Source organism: Symphalangus syndactylus, chromosome 15 (assembly GCF_028878055.3).
Source record: "Symphalangus syndactylus isolate Jambi chromosome 15, NHGRI_mSymSyn1-v2.1_pri, whole genome shotgun sequence".
NCBI classification, from domain to species: Eukaryota; Metazoa; Chordata; class Mammalia; order Primates; family Hylobatidae; genus Symphalangus; species Symphalangus syndactylus.
The window spans coordinates 6720529-6743719 of record NC_072437.2 but is presented as its reverse complement, the minus strand read 5'-3'; the positions used below and the strand labels follow the sequence as shown (position 1 = coordinate 6743719).

Sequence of the window (23191 nt, the reverse complement as noted above, 5' to 3'; positions counted from 1 at the left end):
CAGTGCTGATAGGAGCTTTCCCTCTCGCTTTGCCTGGTGCACCCTGCCCCTGTCCGAGGGTAACCTGGCCCCAGGGCTGCCTGCACCCTCCTCCCTGATGTGTGCAATCCTGCCCGGCCTGCGCCTCGTCCTCAGGGAGGCCACAGCTGGCCTGGAAGTGTGCTTGTCTGTCTCTACCTCAGGGCTGCTTGTGCACCTCCTGTACCGAGGGGTGATCCAGGCTCACTGAGAATCCACCCACACTGTTCCACACGTTTAGGCCGGGTACAGGGGCTCACGCCAGAAATCCCGGTGCTTTGGGTGACTGCAGTGGGAGGATTGCTTGAGGCCAGGAGTTCAAGACCAGCCTGGGCAGCAACGTGAGACCCCATCTCTATAGAAAATTAAAAAAAAAAAGTAGCCAAGCATGGTGGCGCATGTCTATAGATAGTCCCAGCTACTTGGGAGGCTGAGGCAGGAGGATCGCTTGAGCCTGGGAGGTTGAGGCTGCAGTGAGTTGTGATTGTGCCACTGCACTCCAGCCTGAGTGACAGAGCCAGACCCTGTCTCAAATGAGTAGGCTGGGCATGGTGGCTCAAGCCTGTATCCCAGCACTTTGGGAGGTCGAGGCAGGTGGATCACCTGAGGTCAGGAGCTCAAGACCAGCCTAGCCAACATGGTGAAACCGCCTCTCCACTAAAAATATAAAAATTAGTGGGGTGCTGTGGTATGCGCCTGTAATCCCAGCTACTCAGGAGGCTGAAGCAGGAGAATCACTTGAACCCTGTAGGCGGAGGTTGCAGTGAGCTGAGATCACTCCACTGCACTCTAGCCTGGGTGACAGAGTGAGACTTTGTCTCCAAAAAAAAAAAAAGAGTAAATGTGTAAGTGTACATTTGAGCGTGCACTTTCGCAGCCGGTGCATGGAGTGTCTGTCCTCTCCATGCCGTGTGGTGGCTCCTGTGTTTAGTCACTGGGACATTTGCAGTCATGGTTTCAGTGGCTGCGTTTTGCTACCTTTTGTTATTTGCTGCCTTTTTCTTGTAGTGTGCTCATGATTTTTAACATAGTGAATCCGTGGAGAGCACTCAGACACAGATCATGGCTGTGTGCAGTGCAGGCTCACCCTGCGTCTGCGGCGCCAGGCCGGGTCCCTTGGTTGCTGCCCATCTGGGAGTGCCCAGCACATGTGGGCAGTTGATTAATAGCATCTCCCTTTGTTGTATCTTTACTTTCCTCCTGCTTCAATCTCATATCTGTCGGCTTTAGGGTTCTAAGTGGAGGAGGAAATTTAGCAATGATGTGTGGGCAGAAGCTTAGTGTTGCTTACGTAATTCCTTACTCGTGGTGACTGTCACCTGTGAACTGTGCCCCTCACCCCCCCACACACACACGCAGTGGTCTTTGTAGAGCTGTTAGGAAGGGGGTTATAGGAAGGGAGGGTATAACTTTCGGTTGGCCTCTTCAAACTGCCAGCCTCCTACAAAACTCAGGAGAGGCCATCAGCTTTTTCTCTCTTTGTATTTCTCTATTTTTAACCTGAAGGACATTAAAAACCCAGCCTCTGTTTTTAGCCCAGTAATGACATTTCTGTGGCCGTAACCCTTGTTCCCAGGTGTGAGATGATGACTCTTGGATGCAGGGTAACCTCCTGGACCTCTGTGTGTTTGTATAGAGAGGTTTGTAGGAATGACTTGAGCCATGCTGTGAACTTGGAGTAGCACGCACATATTCTCAGGAGCGGGTCCTGCTGGAGGCCCAGCCACGTCAGGCACAGTAGGTGTGTGATTTGTGCAACAGAGGCCTCTGATAACTGCCAGAGGATAGCTTTTGTGTGGGAGCTGCCTCAGCCTGCCTTCCAGGAGCTCGGGTCTCCTGAGTCTGAATGGAGTCTGGGGAGAGCAGTGTCTCCATGGAGCGGGTGCCTGGCTGTGGTCGCTTAGGCAGGAGCTTCCTCCTCAGTGCTGACAACAGAGAAGAACGTTCTGTCGTGGCCAGTCAAGTGTGCACCAATGCTGCTTTCGAGCCAGCCACAGAGGCACTCACCTGCAGAGCCACTCACCTGCAGAGCCACTCACCTGCAGAGCCGCTCACCTGCAGAGCCGCTCACCTGCAGAGCTGCTCACCTGCAGAGCCGCTCACCTGCAGAGGGGCTGTGCTTGGCCAGATAAGCAAACAAAACATCTCCAGCATGGTGGGCAAAATAGTAACTCTTACGCATCTGGCTCTGACAGTGTAAAGATGTTAAAATTGTTTTCCAGAAAATACAAAACTTTATGGTTTCATAATTTATCTTAAGCCCTATAGATAGTAATAGAATAGGATTAGTAATTATAAAAATGTGAATACTATATTTAGACTCCTTTTTCTGTTAATGGATTATAGCAACTGAGACCATATATATTCTTAACTAGTTTTCTTCCCAAGAAAGGAATTCTCCATTTAAAATGCTGTATATAAAATGTTTTTAATTAGTTCATTTGAAAAACGCTATATAGTGCCTTTTACAGTTGAAAGTGTTAATTCTATTGAGCTGGCTCGTGGGCCATGTCTTTATGTGACTCAGCTTGCCCCTGAAATGTCAGTCCTCCTCCCTCCCCTGCATAGATTGTGTGTGGCAGTCTTATCAAGAAAACGTGTGGAACACTCCACTTATATTGCCAGATTAAAACTAAATGATTGGCTGGGCGTGGTGGCTCACACCTGTAGTCCCAGCATTTTGAGAGGCCAAGGTGGGTGGATCGCTTGAACTCAGGAGTTCAAGACCAGTCTGGGCGATGTGGCAAAACCCTGTCTCTACAAAAAATACAAAAATCAGCTGGGTGTGGTGGTGCGAGCCTGTAGTACCAGCTACTTGGTAGGCTGAGGTGGGAGGATCCCTTGAACCAGGAGGTGGAGGTTGCAGTGAGCTGAGATTGTGCAACTGCTCCAGCCTACAACTGCTCCAGCCTGGGTGACAGAGTGAGACCCTGTCTCAAAAACAACAACAACTACTACTACTACTAATTGAAATAACATTCTACCCTGAGGTGGACAAAAAAGTGGCGGGGAGCGGCAGCCTGGCTGCCACTGGTGCGTTTGGACTGGAATGACCACTTGGGGGCTGGGTGGACTCTGGGACAGCGGCCACTGGGACCAGGGCTTCCCTGGCGGCAGGTGTGCCGAGAAAAACATACAGCATGCGGTTCAGTAATAACAAGCAGCATTTTCATATGACATCTGTGTTCATATGACCACTTTATTATAATGGAATAGCATAACAGCATTTAAGGAAATCAGCCTGACGGCTCTATGTATGGGTAAGTCTGAAGCACAGTGTTGGCAGAATTGCAGAATGCGAGCCACATAATATTTGTCTGTGTTTCAGAGGCACACAAAAACAATCATTTATAGCCTTAGGTTCAGCACATCTGGAAAAGTGTGAAAAATGAAGTGAATACGTCCCCGCAGGCCCTGGGAGTTGCACGCAGGCCAGACTCAGGGGGAGGCTGAGGATCCTAGGGACCATAATTTTATTTCTGCTCCTTATGTCTCTATGAAACTTGAAGCAAGTATGATGATAACAGTGAATTTTAAGTGTACCGGAATAAAATTGTCATGTTATTGTTTGTATTTGAAAAGTTTCTCAGTGACTAGAAACAAGAAGCCAGGCCGGGTGCATTGGCTCACACCTGTAATCCCAGCACTTTGGGAGGCCGAGGCGGGCGGATCACCAGAGGTCAGGCGTTCAAGACCAGCCTGGCCAACATGGTGAAACCCCTTCTCTACTAAAAATATAAAAATTAGCCGAGCGTGGTGGCAGGTGCCTGTAGTCCCAGCTACTCAGGAGGCTGAGGCAGGGGAATTGCTGGAACCCGGGAGGCGGAGCTTGCAGTGAGCCAAGATCGTGTCACTGCACTTCAGCCTGGGCAACACGCGAGACTCCATCTCAAAAGAAAAAAAAAAAAAAAAAGCCCACCCACCCAGCTCTGGCCCCAGAAGCCACTGCCACTGCCCTTTCCAGCCTGTACTTCTGGGTGTGGGTCTGAGATGTATTCAGGGAGGGGCCTTGCTGCTCGCTGTGGTCAGGTGGGTGTGCGAGCTCAGCCCCTTTCTCAAGGCCCTTCTGAAATGCTGCTCTGGGGCGGGGCAGGGGGTATTCACCCTCAGCCTCAGGATTTCTTTCTTCTTCCTGTTACTGATGCACGTACCTGCCCTCTGTCCTGTAGAGACTCAGCTGGTGACCCAGGGGTGCTGCTGGGTTGATGTGGTGTGCCACTCAGAGGTCCTCTGTTGGTTTGTGTCTAGGCTGGGAGGGACCCTCTGTGCTTGGCAAGGCCTTGGGCTCCGAAACCCTTTACCTGCAGCTGATGTGGGGGCTCAGACTCCAGGTGGACAGCAGGAGTGAGTGGGGAAGCTCAGGGGCCCTGGACGTCTGCCTGCATTCGCTCATCCTGCCCTGGGTACCAGAGGAGGGACCCTTTTCCCTCTGTGTGTTTGTCTCCCCCTTCCTAACTGTGAAAACCCTTAGCAACCCACCCTAGCCTCATGGTGCTGGCCTCTGGCCCAGAGGGAGAGACCTGGTTGGAAGGACAGATGGTGTAGGCAGGCCAGCTGGCCGGCCTGTGGGTGGAGCAGATGGAGGGCAGGCCAGATGCCCTGAGGGTCTCAGCTACACCGCTGTCCCACAGCGCCACCACCACCCGAATCCCTGAGTCCTACCCACACTCCCTGCTGGGGCAGGAAAGGGGAGCCCCAGACTGGGACGCGTGAGTGCATGGTACCTGCGGTGCTGGTGGGCGGGCGCTGTGGCCGGGCCGTACAGGACGGAAAGAGCCGCTTGGGCTGCTGATGGGGAGTGACGGTGCCACTGGCTTTTGTGAACTCAGAGGTCTGTTTCTTTCTTCACATTTATTGAAATTAGAGACTCGTTTGCAAATTTTAAAAGATGTTATCTTTGTAATGAATCAACTAAGTATTCTTGAAAACTTACTGTTTACTCATCTGTACGTGAATCTGAAGTGTTTAATTGCGTACTTTAAATCATTCCCTGCATAGTAGAATATTATTTTTGCTTTTAAAATGCCTTTTCCTGGTAAGTATTACACAGTGTATATGTGCATCAAATCATCACTTGTACATTTTGAATATGTGCAATCGTTACTTTTCAATTGAATATTCTAAAAATACCTTTCACATATATAAAACAATAAAAAAGTAAATATTTGCTTTTCTTAGGATACACATCTTTATTTTTGGAAGAAAATTTCCCAAGGCAGATCATCTTATTTTAGTTCCAGAAAAGAATTTTAAATATGTGTTGACATTGGTTGGTAAAAATACTAATATTTAACCCAGTTGAATCAAAAGGCAAATGTCTTTTTAATCATTTCCTAACGATCTGTCTTGGCCAACTTAGGTTATTAAGAGAAATTATTAAGTGTTCTTATGTAGCAGCACAATTCATTATTTAATATATTTTAAAGAAATGCATAAAAAGCAGTAGATGTTTTTAAAATGCATGGGTTGTAAAGGGCCCCAAAATGAAACTTCAGATCGCAAAGGCAATGTATTCGAAAGTCTCACTGATGATTCATGAGTCATTTTGGTGCTGACGGGTGGGAATGAGGGGAGATGACTGCGGGGAGGTTCAGGGTCCTGCAGCTTTGTGGATGGGCGGCCGTCCGGGGAGGCCCGAGGTCGGATGGGCGGCCGTCCGGGGAGGCCCGAGGTCGGATGGGCGGCCGTCCAGGGAGGCCTGAGGTGTGGCGAGATCGGGGAGTTCTTCTTTCCTGATGTTGTCGTGACCCGAAAATCTGTCTTTTCTTCACCTGAGGGTATCGCGCATTTTCAAATGTAGGGCCATCCGCTCAGCTCCCCCAGCCGTGGGGCGGGGTGTGCGTGGCAAGCCACCCAGATGCCGAGGCAAGAGACCGAGGACACGAGCTGTTCCAGTATAATAAAATATAAAACAAGAATAGTCATACCAGATATAGATCTTAGATATGATTATATATGAATATCGTTAATCATTAGTTTGTAGCAATTACTCTTTATTCTAATATTATAATAATCCTCGCTCTATAATCATAACCTAGGAAGAACCAGGCCATACAGAGATAGGAGCTGAGGGGACATAGTGAGGAGTGACCAGAAGACAAGAGTGCGAGCCTTCTGTTATGCCTGGACAGGGCCACCAGAGGGCTCCTTGGTCTAGCGGTGATGCCAGCATCTGGGAAGACGCCCGCTGCCAGGCGGACCGTGGTCTAGCGGTAGCCTCAGTGTCAGGGAAAAACACCGGCTACTTAGCAGACCGGGAAAGGGAGTCTCCCTTTCCCCGGGGGAGTTTAGAGAAGACTCTACTCCTCCACCTCTTGTGGAGGGCCTGACATCAGTCAGGCTCACCTGCAGTTATCCGGAGGCCTAACCGTCTCCCTGTGATGCTGTCCTTCAGTGGTCACGCTCCTAGTCTGCCTTCATGTTCCATCCTGTACACCTAGCCCTGCCTTCTAGATAGCAGTAGTAAATTAGTGAAAGTACTAAAAGTCTCTGATATGCAGAAATAATGGTGTAAGCTGTCTTTCTCTTTGTCTCCTCTCTCTCTCTGCCTCGGCTGTCAGGCAGGGAAGGGCCCCTGTCCAGTGGACACGTGAGTGACCCACGTGGCCTTACCTATGATTGGAGATGGCTCACTCTCCTTATCCTGCCCCTTTGTCTTGTATCCAATAAATATCAGTGCAGCCTGGCATTCGGGGCCACTACCGGTCTCCGCGACTTGGTGGTAGTGGTCCCCCGGGCCCAGCTGCCTTTTCTTTTATCTCTTTGTCTTGTGTCTTTACTTCTACACTCTCTCGTCTCCGCACATGGGGAGAAACCCACCGACCCTGTGGGGCTGGTCCCTACAGCGGGGCACTGTGAGCCCCTTGCTGCCTCTGTGTGGCCGCCCACCCTTCCAGTGTTGCCCTGACGCCCCTCCCGGGTGTGCTGACCCCCCAGGCCTCCCACCTTGTTTCTCAGGGTGCTCGCTACCACCTGGTTTACGATTTCTCTGTTTAGTTCTCTCTGCCCGCTGATGCCAGTTTTTGAACTTTATCATTACTTCTTCTATTTACATGTAAATGTTCCAGGACTTTTATCCACTGCCCTGTCCCTAGGACCTTTTGCATTTCGCTGTTGGAAGAGAGAGGCTTCACATCTCCTGCAGAGGGGCCTCCCACTTGCTTCACCAGTGTTCTGAGGGCACCTCCGTGTTTAGAGGCACAGCCTCCGTGGAAGGCACACTCCTTCCTAGGAACAAATGTGGTTCTCCTTCCTAAGGAAAAGTGGATTATCAGATTTGCAAACTAGTTTTGCAGCCTTATAGAGAAATGTTGGGATAAAAATTCTAGTTTTAAAATTCTGTTCCCTAATTGTCATAGAATCACAGACTTTTCCAGGCCGTGGTCCCACCAGCACGTTCCATAGCAGACGTCACCGAGGGGCTGGAGTAGTGGATGATCAGCCTGGATCACCTGGGTCGTGTCAGCGCAGCCCTGTGGCCCTCCCCTTACGGTTTTACATTGGGAATTAAGCTTCATGGAGGTGTTCGCTCTTGAGCCATGGATTTGAGACAGTACAAGTGGGGAAAGCTGAGCATCTCTAATTGCAAGCACCGTCTTGCTGGAATGGTCCCTTGTAGCCTTAACTTAGAAAAGGAGTCTCGCCCTTGACCTGGTGTCCTTGTGTTGCAGGCGTGGTATCCCTCGTGGCCGTTCACCCCTCCACCGTCAACCCGCTTGGGAAGCAGCTCTTGCCAAAAACCTTTGGACAGTCCAATGTCAACATTGCCCAGCAAGTGGTAAGGCTCCCGCAGGAGTGGACAGTCGGGATCTCGGTGTGGGGTCGGGATTGGATGAGCCATGTGTTTGGGGGTGTTCCCAGGCATGCCTGGATTTGGGCTCCGGTTGCAGCATGGGGCCTTCCCCTCATCAGGGAGCCCATGGCCAGTGCTAGATTTTCCACAGCCCTCTGCAGCTGCCCACGTGTTGTTGTGGGAGAGGTGATGGCGCCCACAGCACTCCTGTGTGCCCCAGCCCATGCCATCCTTCCAGTAACTGGAGGGTGGTGGGTGGGGCCGCAGCCCCGACCAGAGGCAGCTCCCTCTTAGTGTCAGAGCTCAAAGCTCTTCATCTAACAAGGGCTTCTTACATGATGTGGCCGAGCATTGGTCGTGGCCCTCCTGGTGACACCAGGCTGGGAAGCCAGGGAGGAGTAGGGCCCTGGCCGTGGCTGTGCGTTGGCCCCGGGGCAGTGACAGGGCAGATGCTGCTCCCTTGGCCACGCACAGGAGAGGGGTGCGTGGGCATTGGGAAGTGGCGCGTCCCCCCTCCCCAAGCTGCTGCTGGCCAACTGATGCTGCTTCTCACAATGCTGTTTCCTGTCTCGTGTCCGCCCTCTGCGTCCTTGCCGGTGGCAGGCTGTTGGAGACAGGGAGCCCACACAGAATCCTGACTTCACCAGAAATGGGGCCCCAGGCACTTGGTGGGCAGGTTTGGCTGTGACTGGAGCTGGTGGTGAGGGACACAGCCATCCCAAGGCTAGGCCGGGTTTCCAGTCCTTCCTCAGGGACTTGTTTATGGTGCCTGAGGGCTCCTTCCTGGTCCTGAGATGATGCTCTGGCCCCGCCTGGGCAGCTGCCCCAGCCCTGTTCCTGCCAGCCCTGGGCTTTGGTGATGCAGCACCTCTCGCTGCCCGGCCTCCTGGCCCACTCCACCCCCTCACCCTGCTCCGCCTGTGCTGTGACCCAGTCGTCTTACAAGGATTGAACACCTCCGGTTGGGATGGGAACCTGTCTGTTCACTGTCACCAGGTGTTTCTCAGGCATCCCCAGGTGTCCTCACGTGCCCTCAGGTGTCTCTCACGTGCCCTCAGGGTGTCTCTCACGTGCCCTCAGGTGTCTCTCACGTGCCCTCAGGGTGTCTCTCACGTGCCCTCAGGTGTCTCTCACGTGTCCTCAGGGTGTCTCTCACGTGTCCTCACGTGTCTCTCACGTGCCCTCAGGTGTCTCTCACGTGTCCTCAAATGTCTCAGCGTGTCTCTCACGTGTCCTCACGTGTCTCTCATGTGTCCTCGGGTGTCTCTCACGTGTCCTCGGGTGCCTCTCACGTGTCCTCGGGTGTCTCAGGGTGTCTCTCACGTGTCCTCATGTGTCTCTCACGTGCCCTCAGGGGTGTCTCACATGTCCTCAGGTGTCTCTCACGTGTCCTCACATGTCTCTCATGTGTCCTCAGATGTCTCTCAGCATGTCTCACGTGTCTCACGTGTCCTCAGGTGTCTCTCACGTGTCCTCACGTGCCCTCAGGTGTCTCTCACGTGTCTCTCACGTGTCCTCAGGTGTCTCTCACGTGTCCTCAGGTGTCTCTCACGTGTCTCTCACGTGTCCTCAGGTGTCTCTCACATGTCCTCAGGTGTCTCTCACGTGTCCTCAGGGTGTCTCTCAGGTGTCCTCAGGTGTCTCTCACGTGTCCTCAGGTTGTCTCTCACGTGTCCTCAGGTGTCTCTCACGTGGCAGGTGTCTGTCACGTGTCAGGTGTCTCTCACGTGTCAGGTGTCTCTCAGGTGTCCCCAGGTGTCTCTCACGTGTCAGGTGTCTCTCAGGGTGTCTCTCACGTGTCAGGTGTCTCTCAGGTGTCCCCAGGTGTCTCTCACGTGTCAGGTGTCTCTCAGGGTGTCTCTCACGTGTCAGGTGTCTCTCAGGTGTCCCCAGGTGTCTCTCACGTGTCAGGTGTCACGTGTCCTCAGGTGTCTCTCACATGCCCTCAGGTGTCTCTCAGGTGTCCTCAGGTGTCTTTCACGTGTCCTCAGGTGTCTCTCACGTGTCAGGTGTCTCTCAGGGTGTCTCTCATGTGCCCTCAGGTGTCTCTCACGTCCTCAGGTGTCTCTCACGTGTCCTCACGTGTCCTCAGGTGTCTCTCACGTGTCTCACGTGTCCTCAGGTGTCTCTCACGTGTCTCTCACGTGTCCTCAGGTGTCTCTCACGTGTCCTCAGGTGTCTCTCACGTGTCCTCAGGTGTCTCACGTGTCAGGTGTCTGTCACGTGTCAGGTGTCTCTCACGTGTCTTCAGGTGTCTCTCACGTGTCGGGTGTCTCAGGTGTCCGCAGGTGTCTCTCATGGATCCCCAGGCATCCTCAGGTGTCACTGGCCCCGTGGAGAGCTCTGTGCTGAGCTGTTTTCTGTTGTCTAGGACATCTCGCTTTGGTCTAATCATGTTTTCTTCAGAGAACAGTGACCACCAGGGAAATTTTGGTCATTTTTGCACTTTAGTCTTTATTTTATATGCATTCCTGCTATTTCCATTTATTTAAATACACTTGAAATTCTCTGGATTCTTTAACAGATGTCAGGATATGAGTTTTAAGAGAGAGTGGCTTGTGGGTCACAGCCTTGAGGGATCTGAGCAGGATTGCCTTCCCTGCGCTCCGTTCCCCGCCTCCCGCTTCCCTGCGTCCCCCGCCCCCCACCGTGTGTGCTCCCACACAGCTGTCCTGAGTGAGCGGTTCCAGATCCCAGGCAGCTTTTGTGGCCCCCTTTCCTGCCAGTGGAAGGTGACAAAAACCTCACTCTGCAGAAGTTTTGTGGCCATTGGAAGTAGTGGTTTGTGGAAGCCCTACCATGTTATACAGCGGATCACGGCTTTTCAGTAAATGCCATTTTGATAAAAGCTAAAAATTCAGTTTTTGTTTTGCTTTATAATTAGATTATAGGTTTGATTATAAGTTGATTGGGAATTATAAGTTTGATTTTGTAGGTGCTGTATATCATAGCAGAGTGTATCTGGGTGAATAATTGTAGCACCACTTCCGTCTTTACTGCCGGTATGAATAAACTGGAGGAAAATGAATGAGAAGATTATCTTACTGATGTGCTTTAAACTTCATCACTGAAAGTCAAGTTCCTGATTTAAATTCAGCTGTACGGGTGGAGCTTGTCATTGCTGTTTTGTGCTTTGCAAAATCCCAGTGATAGGAATTAAAGCTGACAAATGACAAATGTCTCTTAAACCTTTTTATATACCAGAGGTTTACAGAAAACTGGGCTGGCTCATTCTGACACGAGGGGTGGGGCTTAGTCCGGGCGTGTGAGTGAAAGCGGTGGGGGGGTCATTAGGTCTCTGACCTTCACCAGTCAGCAGGTGCAGGGCTTGTCAAGGTCAGGGTCTTTTGCGGAGCAAATGCTTGTGAAGCCTGCGGTGCTGCAAAGCTTAGCACATGCACAGGAAAGTGTGCAGGACAGATGTGCTCAGCTGGCAGGAGCAGCGGCCTGTGTGAGCCCCTGGGGAGAAGCAGCCCCCACCCAGGCCTGTGTCCCAGAAGTCGGCATCTGTGGTCGCAGCAGCCTTTCCTTTGCAGCTGCGCCACTGGCCCTGTCTCTCTGGACACTGCAGTTAACCTTAGTCCATCTATAGGATTCTGTGTCTGAGTGGGGTCACACTACACGCAGACATCGTAATCTCAGTTTTTAGAGTGTGTGAAATTAAGGTGCAAACAGTGTGCTCTTAGGGCAGAAGAGATGCCTTAAATCAGGAGTCCCCAACCCCTGGGCCTGTTAGGAAGCCGGCCGCACAGGTTCTCAGGTGCGCAAACCCCACTGTAAACAGCACATGCAGGATCTAGGCGGCACTCCGTATGAGAATCAAATGCCTGATGATCTGAGGTGGGACAGTTTCTTCCCGAAACCACCCCCAGCCCCAGTCTGTGGAAAAACTGTCTTCCACAAAACTGGTCCCTGATACCAAAAAGGTGGGAGATCGCTGCTTTAAAACACCAAGGCTCACTGTGGAGCCAGTGAGGAGGGGGGCTCCTGGGGGAGGAGGGCTGGCCTCGGGCACGGTGGACCTCCGGCAGGTCCTCTGCTGTGGGATGCTTCCACCTGGAGGTCCATTTTCCAATGACCGCTGGTGTGGAAGCTGCAAAACTTTAGAGTCAAAAGACTGTCTGAAGCCATGTAAAGACTGTGTCTGGAGCCGTGTAAAGACTGTATGTGAAGCCGTGTAAAGACTGTGTGAAGCCGTGTAAAGACTGTCTGGAGCCGTGTAAAGACCGTGTCTGGAGCTGTGTAAAGACTGTATGTGAAGCCATGTAAAGACTGAAGCCGTGTAAAGACTATGCGAAGCCGTGTAAAGACTGTGCGAAGCCGTGTAAAGACTGCGAAGCCGTGTAAAGACTGTCTGGAGCCGTGTAAAGACTGTGCCTGGAGCCGTGTAAAGACTGTATGTGAAGCCGTGTAAAGACTGAAGCCGTGTAAAGACTGTGTGAAGCCGTGTAAAGACTGTCTGGAGCCGTGTAAAGACCGTGTCTGGAGCTGTGTAAAGACTGTATGTGAAGCCATGTAAAGACTGAAGCCGTGTAAAGACTGTGCGAAGCTGTGTAAAGACTGTCTGGAGCCGTGTAAAGACCGTGCCTGGAGCCGTGTAAAGACCGTGCCTGGAGCCGTGTAAAGACCGTGCCTGGAGCCGTGTAAAGACTGTGTGAAGCCGTGTAAAGACCGTGTCTGGAGCCGTGTAAAGACCGTGCCTGGAGCCGTGTAAAGACTGTCTGGAGCCGTGTAAAGACTGTGCCTGGAGCCGTGTAAAGACTGTCTAGAGCCGTGTAAAGACCGTGCCTGGAGCCGTGTAAAGACCGTGCCTGGAGCCGTGTAAAGACTGTGCCTGGAGCCGTGTAAAGACTGTCTAGAGCCGTGTAAAGACTGTCTGGAGCCGTGTAAAGACCGTGTCTGGAGCTGTGTGCAGACTGTGCCTGGAGCCGTGTGCAGACTGTGCCCGGAGCCGTGTCATTTACTTTCTCTGAAGTGCAGCTTGGATTCCAGCCATGAGCACAGTAGGAAGAGAGACCCCTCGTGACCTGTGGGGCCTGGGTCACCTCCCCTGCTCCCCAACGAGAGGCGGGTGGGGGAGTCGTGAGGGCGGAGCCCATCCTCCAGGGAAACCACCATTAAATCCAAGGGGTGGATGTCCCTGGCGCCTTGCAGCCCCTGCCTGCCTCCTGCTCCCAGAGGGCTCCTGGATCTCCTGGAAGGCCCTGGTTGGAGTGGGACCCACAGCCTCCCAGCTTTGGGCAGTACCCCTCATTGTGCTGTGACCACTTCTCTCTTCCAGGGTCTCTGCCCATCGCTCCAGCAAGTGTGGCCACTGCTTCCGAAACCTCCTTTCCTTTCCTAGGGGCCCAGCTCTGAACTGTCCTTCCCGGCACTGCCCCATCCACCCTCTGGCACCTCCTTGGTTCCTGTTTTCCCTGCCCACACACGCCCCAGGGCTTCAGCGTGTTGCTGTGGCTCGTCTGGCTGTTGAGTGTGGCTCCTGGTGTAGGGAAGTGAGGCTGGGAGCCTGCTCCATGCCTGTTGAATGGGAGGTTGGAAGGCGTCCTGTGGCACAGGCAGCCGGCCCGAGTTCACCCGGCTTTCTGTGCACCAGGAAGGAAACACACACACCTGTGCCAGGTCCGGGAGCAAAGCCTCTGTCTCATTCCTGGGAGGGCTGACTCCAGGCCGCCCCGTGATGCTGACTCAACTCACAGGGCTGGTGAGCGGCAGGTGATGGGTGAGGAGCAGGGACAGTGCTGCGGAGACACAGTGAGGGGAGCTGCCACTCAGGGCATGCAGAGGAAGGTGCAGGCACCCTCGCCCAGCACTGCATGGGCCTGATGCCGTGGGGCCTTCCGCAGGGAGCAGTTAAAGCAGGAGAGTAAGGAGAGCTTCCTGTAAGACCTGGCCTCCATAATGACGCATTCGCAGTGCACTGGTGGCTCGGTCTCAGGGTGCCCCTGGGTGCTGAGTCCTGTCTTCCAGGAAAGGTTGTTGGTGAGCACCATTGAGCACCTGGTGTGTACCTGCCTCTGGCTTTCTCTTCCTGACTTACAGTGGGTTTGACCTGCGAGTTTTTGACTTTAAGATGGTCCAAAAGCAACACGCATCCAGTGGAAACTGCTTCCACTGCCCATACGACCGCCCTGTTTTTCATTTTGAGTGCGGTATTCAGTGGGTCTCCTGGGATACCCACACTTGACTAGAGTGGGCTTTGTGTGAGATGCTTCTGCCCGACTGGGCTAATGTGCATGATCTGAGCACAGGTAAGGTAGGCCGGCTAAGCTGTGATGCGCGGTTGGAGAGGTGGATGACGTGCATTTCGACTTAGGGTATTTTCAGCTCACGTGGGTTTATCAGGATGTTCCTCGTTGTAAGTCAGAGCCACTCTTCGTGAGTCGGTTTGCTCCTGACTGGAGGACAGCGGCATGGTGACGGCATTTGTCTTGGGGCCAAGATCCAGTGCCTTGCGTGGTCCTGGGATTCCCGGGGAAGGGAGTAGACCCACGAGGTGCGTTAGAATCATGTGTGGGATTCTCCAGCCCCCTATACCTGTGCGTGTGGTATGCGCGGAGCCAGCCGGCACTGCCTGGCGTGGAGCTGGCAGGTTCTCAGTCTCACATCGACTCCCGGAGAACAGCATCTGCTGAACTCAACGCAGGAAGCCGTACGGGGCCAGTGTGCTCGCAGGCAACCCAGGTCACAGGGTCCTTTTGTCAGCTGTTTCGATCTCCCATGTGGCCCAGTGCCCCAGCAGCACACACACACACGTATTGAACAAAACAAGTTTCACAAGACATTTATCCACGCCCAGGAGATTTATCTTTTGTATGGTTTCATTTTGCAGAAAATTCACTTGTTTGATTTCATGGCCTGCTAACGGGGTGATCCACAGAAGGCCGCACTCTGATGAGTCTCTGATCATCGGAGACATGAGTGTCAATGAAAAGATCAGTCTTTGAAATGTTTTTCTTCTCAGGAGCTGACAGGTGATCTGGCCTAGGGATAATTGGGAAGTGTCCCCGTCAGCTGCTGCCAGGGCCACGGCAGGTGATGCATTTATCCCTGTAAGAAGGGGAGCTGGGGGGGCCCAGCTTAGAGTAGCTCAGGGCGTCGGCCACATGAAGCCCCCCCACCAGCATGCAGGTGTCCAGCTCCAATCCCTTTAACGGAAACTGCATGTCCACACAAGCAGTTTAATCGCTGAGGCACTTTGATTTGTGGTGAATTGAGTGACTGAACATTTACTGAGAAATAGTGTTTCCAGTTTAGGTAGAGTCGTGCCACAAGATCTTTGAAAAGTCAGAGTTGTGTTTGCCTGTATGAGGGTGCCCAGGTATTACACACTCGAACATTCATTGATGGAACTAAAGTGATAAGACCTTGTCAAAAGTCAAACCAGCGTGTCCCTGAAGGAAGAGACAGTTGTTGACACCCCGGGTGTGGTGCGGGGTGGGGTGGGTGGGTCAGTGTCCACACTGGCGTTGCCTCTGGTGGTTCCCCCCAGACGGGCCCAGGTGTGTGAGCCCCGGGGGCGTGTGGAGCCCCTACCTTCTGCCCCCAGTGCTGGTCGCCCTCCCTCCTTGCCTGACACCATTGCGGGTGCGGGGTCCCCCCGGACAGGGCACAGGGTTACCAGGTGATGGCTGTCACCCTGCTGGGCTGGGGGAGCAGCTGCTGTCACCCTGCCTGAGCTTTTGTCTTTTGAGAGCTGTTTTTGGTTTGTTTCAGGCCTCTTTTTAGTACCACGGAAGGATACAATTTCATCCTCATCCATATCACTAAAAGGAAGTAAAAGGGTGAAGGGAAAAATATAAGCCTGCTCAAGTGCCCTGTGTGGAATTCCGTGCCGCCCCCTTCGTTAAACTTGACCGTTAGCGCCTTGTGTGTGGTTTGGGGGTCACGCTCTGCCCTGTCCTGTTCTTGCTTGCTTGGGTCATCCAAAGTTTCTTGTTGCTTTTGTGTAATTGGAGAAGATCCCTGTGACTGACAAGAGGAAGATGAGCCACATTCAGAACAGGTGTGGTGATGCCGTCACCGTGACAGAAGCGTCCACCGCCGGACGTTTTTCCTGCTCCGTCGTGGCTGCTCACTGTGGTTAACGAAATTCAGCAGTGGCTGCGGATAGCGAACAGATGGTGGGCGTGGCACCCTCGCCATGTGGGAGGGGACTGACTGTCTGAATTGTCTTTTTTGACTGTAGGTAATTGGTACGCCTCAGAGACCGGCAGCGTCAAACACCCTGGTGGTAGGAAGCCCACACACCCCCAGCACTCACTTTGCCTCTCAGAACCAGCCTTCCGACTCCTCACCTTGGTCTGCCGGGTGAGCACTTCCCTCTGGACCCTTAGAGTTGTAGGATTGCTTGCGGTTCGCACCTCCACGTACTCCTGGGCCACGTGTGTCACACAGTCGTGCGATGGGGCTCCCACGCGCGTCGATGTCAGCCTCGGAATCACACTCACCCATCATCGTGGCCTGCACAGGTGTGCAGCCGAGGTGCACTGCCCACCCCGCTTTGTGTCTGGTGTAGTGGGTGCTCTTTGAAGGGCTGGCAGCTCTTGGCCAAGACGGGGAGAAGCTGGCCTCGTACTTGCCACAGGACCTTGGAGACTTTTCCTCATCTGTGCTGGGAGCACGTGGGATGGATTTCACCCGCTGCCCCTGAATTCAGCCTCTACTGCCCCTGGGGTTATGGCCCCCGCGGGCAGTCCCACCAGAGCTGCTCCTTCCACTAAAGCAAGATCCGATGAACTGTGTCTTTCCTTAAAAACACACACGCAAAGCTACAAAAGCCTGCCTGTGTTGGTGCCCAAAGCTTCACCAGCTAGGAACCTCAGGTGGCCTTTCCCGCCATGCGGGGACTGACCAGAATATACAGAGTTGGGCTTTCCCTCGACCTGAAGCACACTTAGCGGTTTGCACCTGTTGTCAAGCGGCTATCACAGCCCAAGCTGTATGAAATTATAGCCTGCTGAAATTTGTCCTAAGAATTCCCAAATTTACACTGGAACGTCCCATAGTTCCTGATTCTGGCTGCCCTCTTTAGAAAAGTGGTGCTTGTGGCTCACGCCTGTAATCCTAGAGGCTGAGGCCAGCAGATCACGAGGTCAAGAGATTGAGACCATCCTGGCCAGCATGGTGAAACCCTGTCTCTACTAAAAATACAAAAAAATTAGCCAGGTGTGGTGGCACGTGCCTGTAATCCCAGCTATTCGGGAGGCTGAGGCAGGAGAATCGCTTGAACCCAGGAGGTGGAGGTTGCAGTGAGCTGAGATCGCGCCACCGCACTCCAGCCCATGACAGAGCGAGACTCCGTCTCAAAAAAGAAAAAACAACAAAAAAAAGAAATGTGGTGCTTGGTGTACCGGCATGCCTCCCATACGCTGGTTTGGGTCCTAGGGACGCCTCCTGTTTTCCCTGACACTTGGAAGGACAGTGGTGCAGCCTGCTGGGGAGACACTTGCTTTCTGACCTGCAGGACCACTGGGCCTGGGGGCTGGGGCTGGGGGTCCTGGCCTGCTCACGTGTTGGATCTGCTGGGCCCATGGGACGTGGCCCCTTTTTGTGCAGCTCATTAGAGCTCTCAGGTAAAAGCATTCCTCGATTCAGGCTGATCCTCAGGAGGGCTGACAGTCGCTTCTTTTTTCCTTTGTATTTTGAAGGAAGCGCAACAGGAAAGGAGAGAAGAATGGCAAGGGCCTGCGGCATTTCTCCATGAAGGTCTGCGAGAAGGTGCAGCGGAAAGGGACCACTTCCTACAACGAAGTGGCGGACGAGCTGGTCGCGGAGTTCAGTGCTGCTGACAACCACATCTTACCAAACGAGTCAGTAAGTGTGTGCCGGGGGCCGAGAGGCCGGGGTAGCGGAACCCAGCGGTGCGGCACATTTCGCTCTTTTAATATTGGGAACAGTTAAAACCATACAGAAAATTCCAAGTACAGCATAAAATAATTTTTCCCAATCCATTTGCTGGCATGATGCTTTGTCAACTCCAGTGAGTGAGCATGTGGGCTGGCCCTGCACATCCAGCAGCCCAGAAATGCAGAAGCGCCCTCCTCACCAGCTGGGCTCGACACCTGAGAGCCCCCAGCTCCCCTCCTGGAACACACTCAGGCTTTGCACAGCCCCGTCTTGCCCTGCATCATCTGTAGGGTGGGAGCACTCCCTGAGGACGTGTTGGGGTGACAGCTCCGTGAGCGGGGTGCCCCTTTGAGCTGGTGCCCATGGCCTACAGTTTAAGATGGGATCCACAGGCCTTTTTGGATCATTTGGAAACTCCACTCCCTGTCATCCCCAGGCTTATGACCAGAAGAACATAAGACGGCGCGTCTACGATGCCTTAAACGTGCTAATGGCCATGAACATCATCTCCAAGGAGAAGAAGGAGATCAAGTGGATTGGTCTGCCCACCAACTCGGCTCAGGAATGTCAGAACTTAGAGGTGCCCCTTCAGCCTTCCTTCAACCTTGATTTCCCTTCAAGTCCGTGTAGATGTTTTTGTCGTCGGTCACTCAGAAGGGTCTGGGCTCCGTGCCCTTATGCTCTCTGTGTCCGGCTGGCAGACGGTCATGCAGACGTCTCCCTGCGTTTCTCAGTCTTGGCTGTCAGGGGAGGGAGCATGGTTGACCCAGACCCACTAGAGTCTGTTAAACTCTAGCGTAGGTTAATTCTGAATCCTAGTTTGTGGGATTTTTGTTTTATTTTTAGATACCATAGTTAAATCCAAGAAATGAGAGGAGAGGGGAGAAGGTATAGTTTAGAAATGGAAGAAAAACTCACCTGTATCTTGTAGCACCTGCTATGTCTAGATTTGTCCATAGCCCTTTGATTACATTCTAGGTAAACATACGTAACACTGTGAGGATGTGGGTTTTAAAAAATGCTCTGTGGAACAATTGTGATGATTCTCCACTTGGGTGGTTTGTTTTTGAAGGTGGAAAGACAGAGGAGACTTGAAAGAATAAAACAGAAACAGTCTCAACTTCAAGAACTTATTCTACAGGTAAGAGAATACATATCTGTGGAGGCAGGATAATTTTTATTTTACTAATTTAGTTTTGTAACAGCAACATACTGCCTTGGGTTATACTCCTGCATGGCAAATCAAATGACTGCTTTAAGATTCTGAGTGTGAGTTCATCTCATAGGTGTTGAATGTGGGCCTTATTCCCAGAGCGAGGTTGTGCATGTGCGTGCGTGCGTGTGCATGCATGTGTGTGTGCGTGTGCTTGTGTGTGTGCGTGTGTATGCGTGTGTGTGTGCATGTGTGCATACATGTGTATGTGTGTATCCCTTGTCACAGTGTCTAAACAGGCAAAAGAGAGATGGAGGGATGACTTCATGCAAAAGCAACATTTGAAAAATCCCCTCAGAGGTGCTTAACCCAAGGCCCAGGTGCCAGGCGTGGCCTGTAAAGCTGTGGTGGACGCAGTGCACCTGGGTCTTGACAGCACTGATCAGGGCCCTGGAGCTGGCCACCTCCCATTGAGTGCTGAGGGTGGGGGCACCCCTGGGGGCCCCGTGTCTGGCGTGGAGGGGGTTGTGTGCAAGGTGCTCACTGCAGAGCTGGCTGCTGCCCTGACCGAGGTGTGCTCGAGCCCTCCCAGAGGGGATGGTGTGGCAGCCGTGGTGATGGAGGCTTCGTGGGCAGGAGCTCCTCAGGGGCCACAGAGTCTGTCAGGAGGGACAGTCCTGGTTGCCAGTGCCTTAGTTCCTGCCAAGCGGGGATAGACCCAGGGTGGCCGGGAGAGGAAGGGAATCTCCTGGCTCTACATTAATAGCAAAGACGTTCTCTCCAAATGGAACACTTGGTTTGGGGCCCTGAGGCCCTGGCCCTGGGTTCAGCCTTGCAGGGCCCATTCCCCCAGAGGAGCACCCCTGCAGCACATGGGCCCTTCTGCGTTCCACTTTCCGGGGTGGGCGAAGTCCACGGCACGGCACCCCTTCCAAGGCCATCACCCTGTAGGTGCCATGGGGGTGGGTGGTCTCAGAGGGGTGAAGGACAGCAAGGAATCGACTTCCAAAATTGGTGTTTTGTTGAGCGCCCTTGCCATGGCGGACGTTTTTATCATTGGCACAGATGCTGTGCGGTGTGAGCGCCCTTGCCATGGAGGACACTTTTATCAGGGCGTGGATGGCTGTGCGGTGTGAGCGCCCTTGCCGTGGAGGACACTTTTATCACGGGTGTGGATGGCTGTGCGGTGTGAGCGCCGTTGCCATGGCGGACGTTTTTATCACAGGCATGGATGGCTGTGCGGTGTGAGCACCCTTGCCATGGAGGACACTTTTATCAGGGCACGGATGGCTATGCACCCGCTTTCCCTTAGTTCTCCCCTCAGGATCCCGTTTCCTGAGTGCTTTTCTCCCTGGGCTGCAGAGGTCAGCACCCAGTGGCCGGTGCTGGCCTTTCAGACGTCCAGGCCAACTCCTCGCTGTCGCGTGGACGCAGGGAGGGCTGTGAGGACCCCTTGAGCACAGGGGCCTCATTTTTGTGCCGCCATGGGCCACCTGGCTCCTCTTTTTTTTTTTTTTTTTTTTTTAGCAAATTGCCTTCAAGAACCTGGTGCAGAGAAACCGGCACGCGGAGCAGCAGGCCAGCCGGCCGCCACCACCCAACTCCGTCATCCACCTGCCCTTCATCATCGTCAACACCAGCAAGAAGACGGTCATCGACTGCAGCATCTCCAATGACAAGTAGGTTGTGGGCGGGGAGCTGTTCCCTGGTGGCCCGTCTCCTTTTGAGGGAGCCGACCCTGTTGGGATTGTCACTAGGACAAGTTTTAAATGTTGTACAAATAGCAAATGTTGCACAAATTGTTGTCCGTTGTGGGGTGGTGGGAGGCTGCCGCCATGTGGCAGATGGAAGGTTCCGGGAGTGTGTGCCTTAGGGCGTGTCCTCCTGGGGAGAATAGGCCTCGATTTGCCTCTCATCTCATTTACTTCGGAGTTTATAAATTCTGTGAGGAGACACTGATGACTGGGAACCGGGAGGCTGTGTGTGCTGGTCAGTGGGTCAGCTGTCCTGGCTCCACCCCAGCGTGTACTGTCTCTGCTGGGAGACCCTGTCTTTCTGACTGTGCCTTTCCCCTTCAGATTTGAGTATCTGTTTAATTTTGACAACACATTTGAAATCCACGATGACATAGAAGTGCTGAAGCGGATGGGCATGGCTTGCGGGCTAGAGTCGGGGAGCTGCTCTGCCGAAGACCTTAAAATGGCCAGAAGTCTGGTCCCCAAGGCTCTGGAGCCATATGTGACAGGTCAGCAATGCCCAGGCAACCCGGCGTGGCTGTGTGAGGAATGGCCCCCAGCCTCGGACGGCGCCCTCCCCTCCCGGCTCGGGATGTGTCTTGCTGAGATCGGGCCCACGTGTGTAGGGCCAGGAGCAAAGACAAAGGGGCTGTGAGGGGATGAGGGCGGGGGTGTGGCGGGGCGGGGTCCAGCCAGTGCCATCGCCCACTGGATATGGGGGCCTTGAGTCCACAGGTGGCTCGTGTGGATTTCCCATGTGGTTTGTGTGAGGAGGTGCTAAGTCAGGACTTTACCCTCCAAGTAGGTCCAGAAGTAGAAGTTGAGATTCTTTGAGGAGTGCAGTTGAATTGCTGATCCCACCCACTGATGGTAGCTGATTGGTCACTAGGGCAAAGTCACCAAGAAAAAGCATTTCAGAGTCACTGGTGTCCTGCTCCAGAGGGCCGGGGGCACAGGAGCTTTTGTTGAAGGAGGTTTTTTTCTGTTTTGGTGAATTCTTTCCTTGGGGGCCATAGGGTCCCAGCCACTGACAGCAGGATGGCTTTAAGGTGAGAAATTGTGAAGGTGTCGTATCTGCTGATAAACTTGGGGTGTGGATTTATTCCCTGAGAGGGTCAGAGATTCCTCCCTGAGCTCTTAAACTGCCCCAGATCTTGTGAAAATCTGGCTGGTCCATGTTGTCAGGTGACAGTGGGCTCTGGTTGCCCACGTGGGCTGGGCCCTGACCCTGGCCTCTGTCCCGTGCTTCATGGAGCCGTCAGGATGGGCTGTGGGAAGAGGGTTTCAGCTCGACACTTGATTCTGTTCCGTTTCACGATGAGTATGATACTGAGGCAGCAGCACACGCGTGCTGTTTGTGAGTCAGTGTGTGCAGGTATTTATTGCAAGGCTGTTCTTGCCTTTTTAGAGAAGACAGGCTTATGTGACTGCACAGTGGGATGTCCTGCTCTGTGGCGCAGTGTGGAAAATACTGGACAAGCGAAGGATATCTGGAAGCTTCTCCAGCCGTCCGTCCTGTGGAACTGCGCGTCATTTTGTTGGTTGCCTGTGCGTCTTGTGTTGTTTCTGTGTCATGACCATTCGCTTATTTTCTTTCCCTTTTCAGAAATGGCTCAGGGAACTGTTGGAGGCGTGTTCATCACGACGGCAGGTTCCACGTCTAACGGCACAAGGTTCTCTGCCAGGTGACAGTGGTTGAGGGTGTGGGAGAGGCGTCGTCTGGGCCTCCCCCGGGGGTCCGGGGGCCAAGGCAGGGCGGCCGTCTGGTGTGGCCATCAGGTCCGAGGCTGCTCTGACATGGCTTGTCTGTCCGGGCAGTGGGGCCCCGCTGGCTTTCTCTGTGTGGAGAGCTGCTTTTCTTAGTTGGTTTCTGCTCACTAAAAACTGAAAGTAATACATGGTGGTTTTTTATCAAAGTATCACCTAATAAGTAAAGTAGGAATGAAAACCACCCAAACCCTCCTGTCCCCGGCAGCCCAAGTAATAGCAAGTATTTCCAGGTTTTTTTCTCCCATTTTTCAGAACACATCTGCAGTCACAGTGCACGTATTTTTTAGAACACATCTGCGATCACAGCACATGTATTTTTCAGAACGCGTTCACCACACATTTTTGAGAACGCCTCTGCGATCATGGTGCACGTTTTTCAGAATGCGTCTGCAGTCACAGCGCATGTATTTTTCAGCATGCGTCTGTGGTCACAGCACACGTATTTCTCAGAACACGTCTGTGGTCACAGCACACATATTTTGTTCTGTGCCTTTTTCAGCTTACATTTTATTGTATGAATATATATTGTTTCTATGCATGGTGTCCCTAGGTATTGATCTTAGTGCTTCAAAGATAAATATAACTTTTACAGTAAATATTAACAAAACTGATTTTATTAACTTTTATATTGCATTGTGATACAATATATAGTATTACTTTATATTAATCTTAAGTGTTAATAAAATCTTTAATTAGAAATACAAGAACTTAGTAACCAATGGGTCCGGATAACAGGGCTCGACGTAGTGAGTTTCAGTGCGCTTGAGCCTGCGTCGGGATGTGCTGTGGCCATGAGATGTAATAGGTGTGTCGGGCACATGTAGCTTCCTGGCCAGCTCTGGAGGTGCAAAGCCAGCCTCTGCCAGCCTTGGC

The 23191-nt window shown here is 52.8% G+C and overlaps 2 protein-coding genes across 26 annotated transcripts in view; both read left to right on the top strand.

The window, feature by feature from the left end:
- Positions 1-23191, top strand: part of TFDP1 (transcription factor Dp-1) — a 55722-nt gene that overhangs the window by 30108 nt on the left and 2423 nt on the right. For 4 of the 10 annotated variants that reach the window (XM_063618585.1, XM_063618583.1, XM_063618584.1 and 1 more), the window contains exons 4-11: positions 7689-7795; positions 15999-16120; positions 17461-17626; positions 18096-18239; positions 18732-18800; positions 20340-20491; positions 20891-21057; positions 22155-22221. In XM_063618585.1, the coding sequence (XP_063474655.1) occupies positions 7689-7795; positions 15999-16120; positions 17461-17626; positions 18096-18239; positions 18732-18800; positions 20340-20491; positions 20891-21057; positions 22155-22221 (994 nt within the window). Of the gene's footprint in view, positions 1-7688; positions 7796-15998; positions 16121-17460; positions 17627-18095; positions 18240-18731; positions 18801-20339; positions 20492-20890; positions 21058-22154; positions 22234-23191 lie in introns of all 10 variants that reach the window. The other 6 variants (XM_055244215.2, XM_055244214.2, XM_063618582.1 and 3 more) reach the window with 2 other exon arrangements.
- Positions 7821-12085, top strand: LOC134732589 (uncharacterized). 16 transcript variants are annotated; one of them, XM_063618571.1, is made up of 3 exons: positions 7821-9288; positions 9331-9723; positions 9771-12085. In XM_063618571.1, the coding sequence occupies exons 1-3, from the start codon at positions 9059-9061 to the stop codon at positions 10300-10302; spliced, it is 1155 nt and encodes a 384-aa protein (XP_063474641.1). In that variant the 5' UTR covers positions 7821-9058; the 3' UTR covers positions 10303-12085. The 16 variants fall into 16 exon arrangements, with proteins under 16 accessions (XP_063474641.1, XP_063474631.1, XP_063474643.1 ...); XM_063618561.1 differs by having other exon boundaries at positions 9331-9985; positions 10023-12085; XM_063618573.1 differs by having other exon boundaries at positions 7821-9351; positions 9509-9985; positions 10023-12085.

Coding starts and splice junctions, on each gene's coding strand:
- LOC134732589 (XM_063618559.1), top strand. CDS start 8,778: ATGGGAACCTGTCTGTTCACTGTCACCAGGTGTTTCTCAGGCATCCCC. Junction 9,986..10,022: donor TGTCTCTCACGTGTCCTCAG/GTGTCTCTCACG, acceptor CTCACGTGTCAG/GTGTCTGTCACGTGTCAGGT.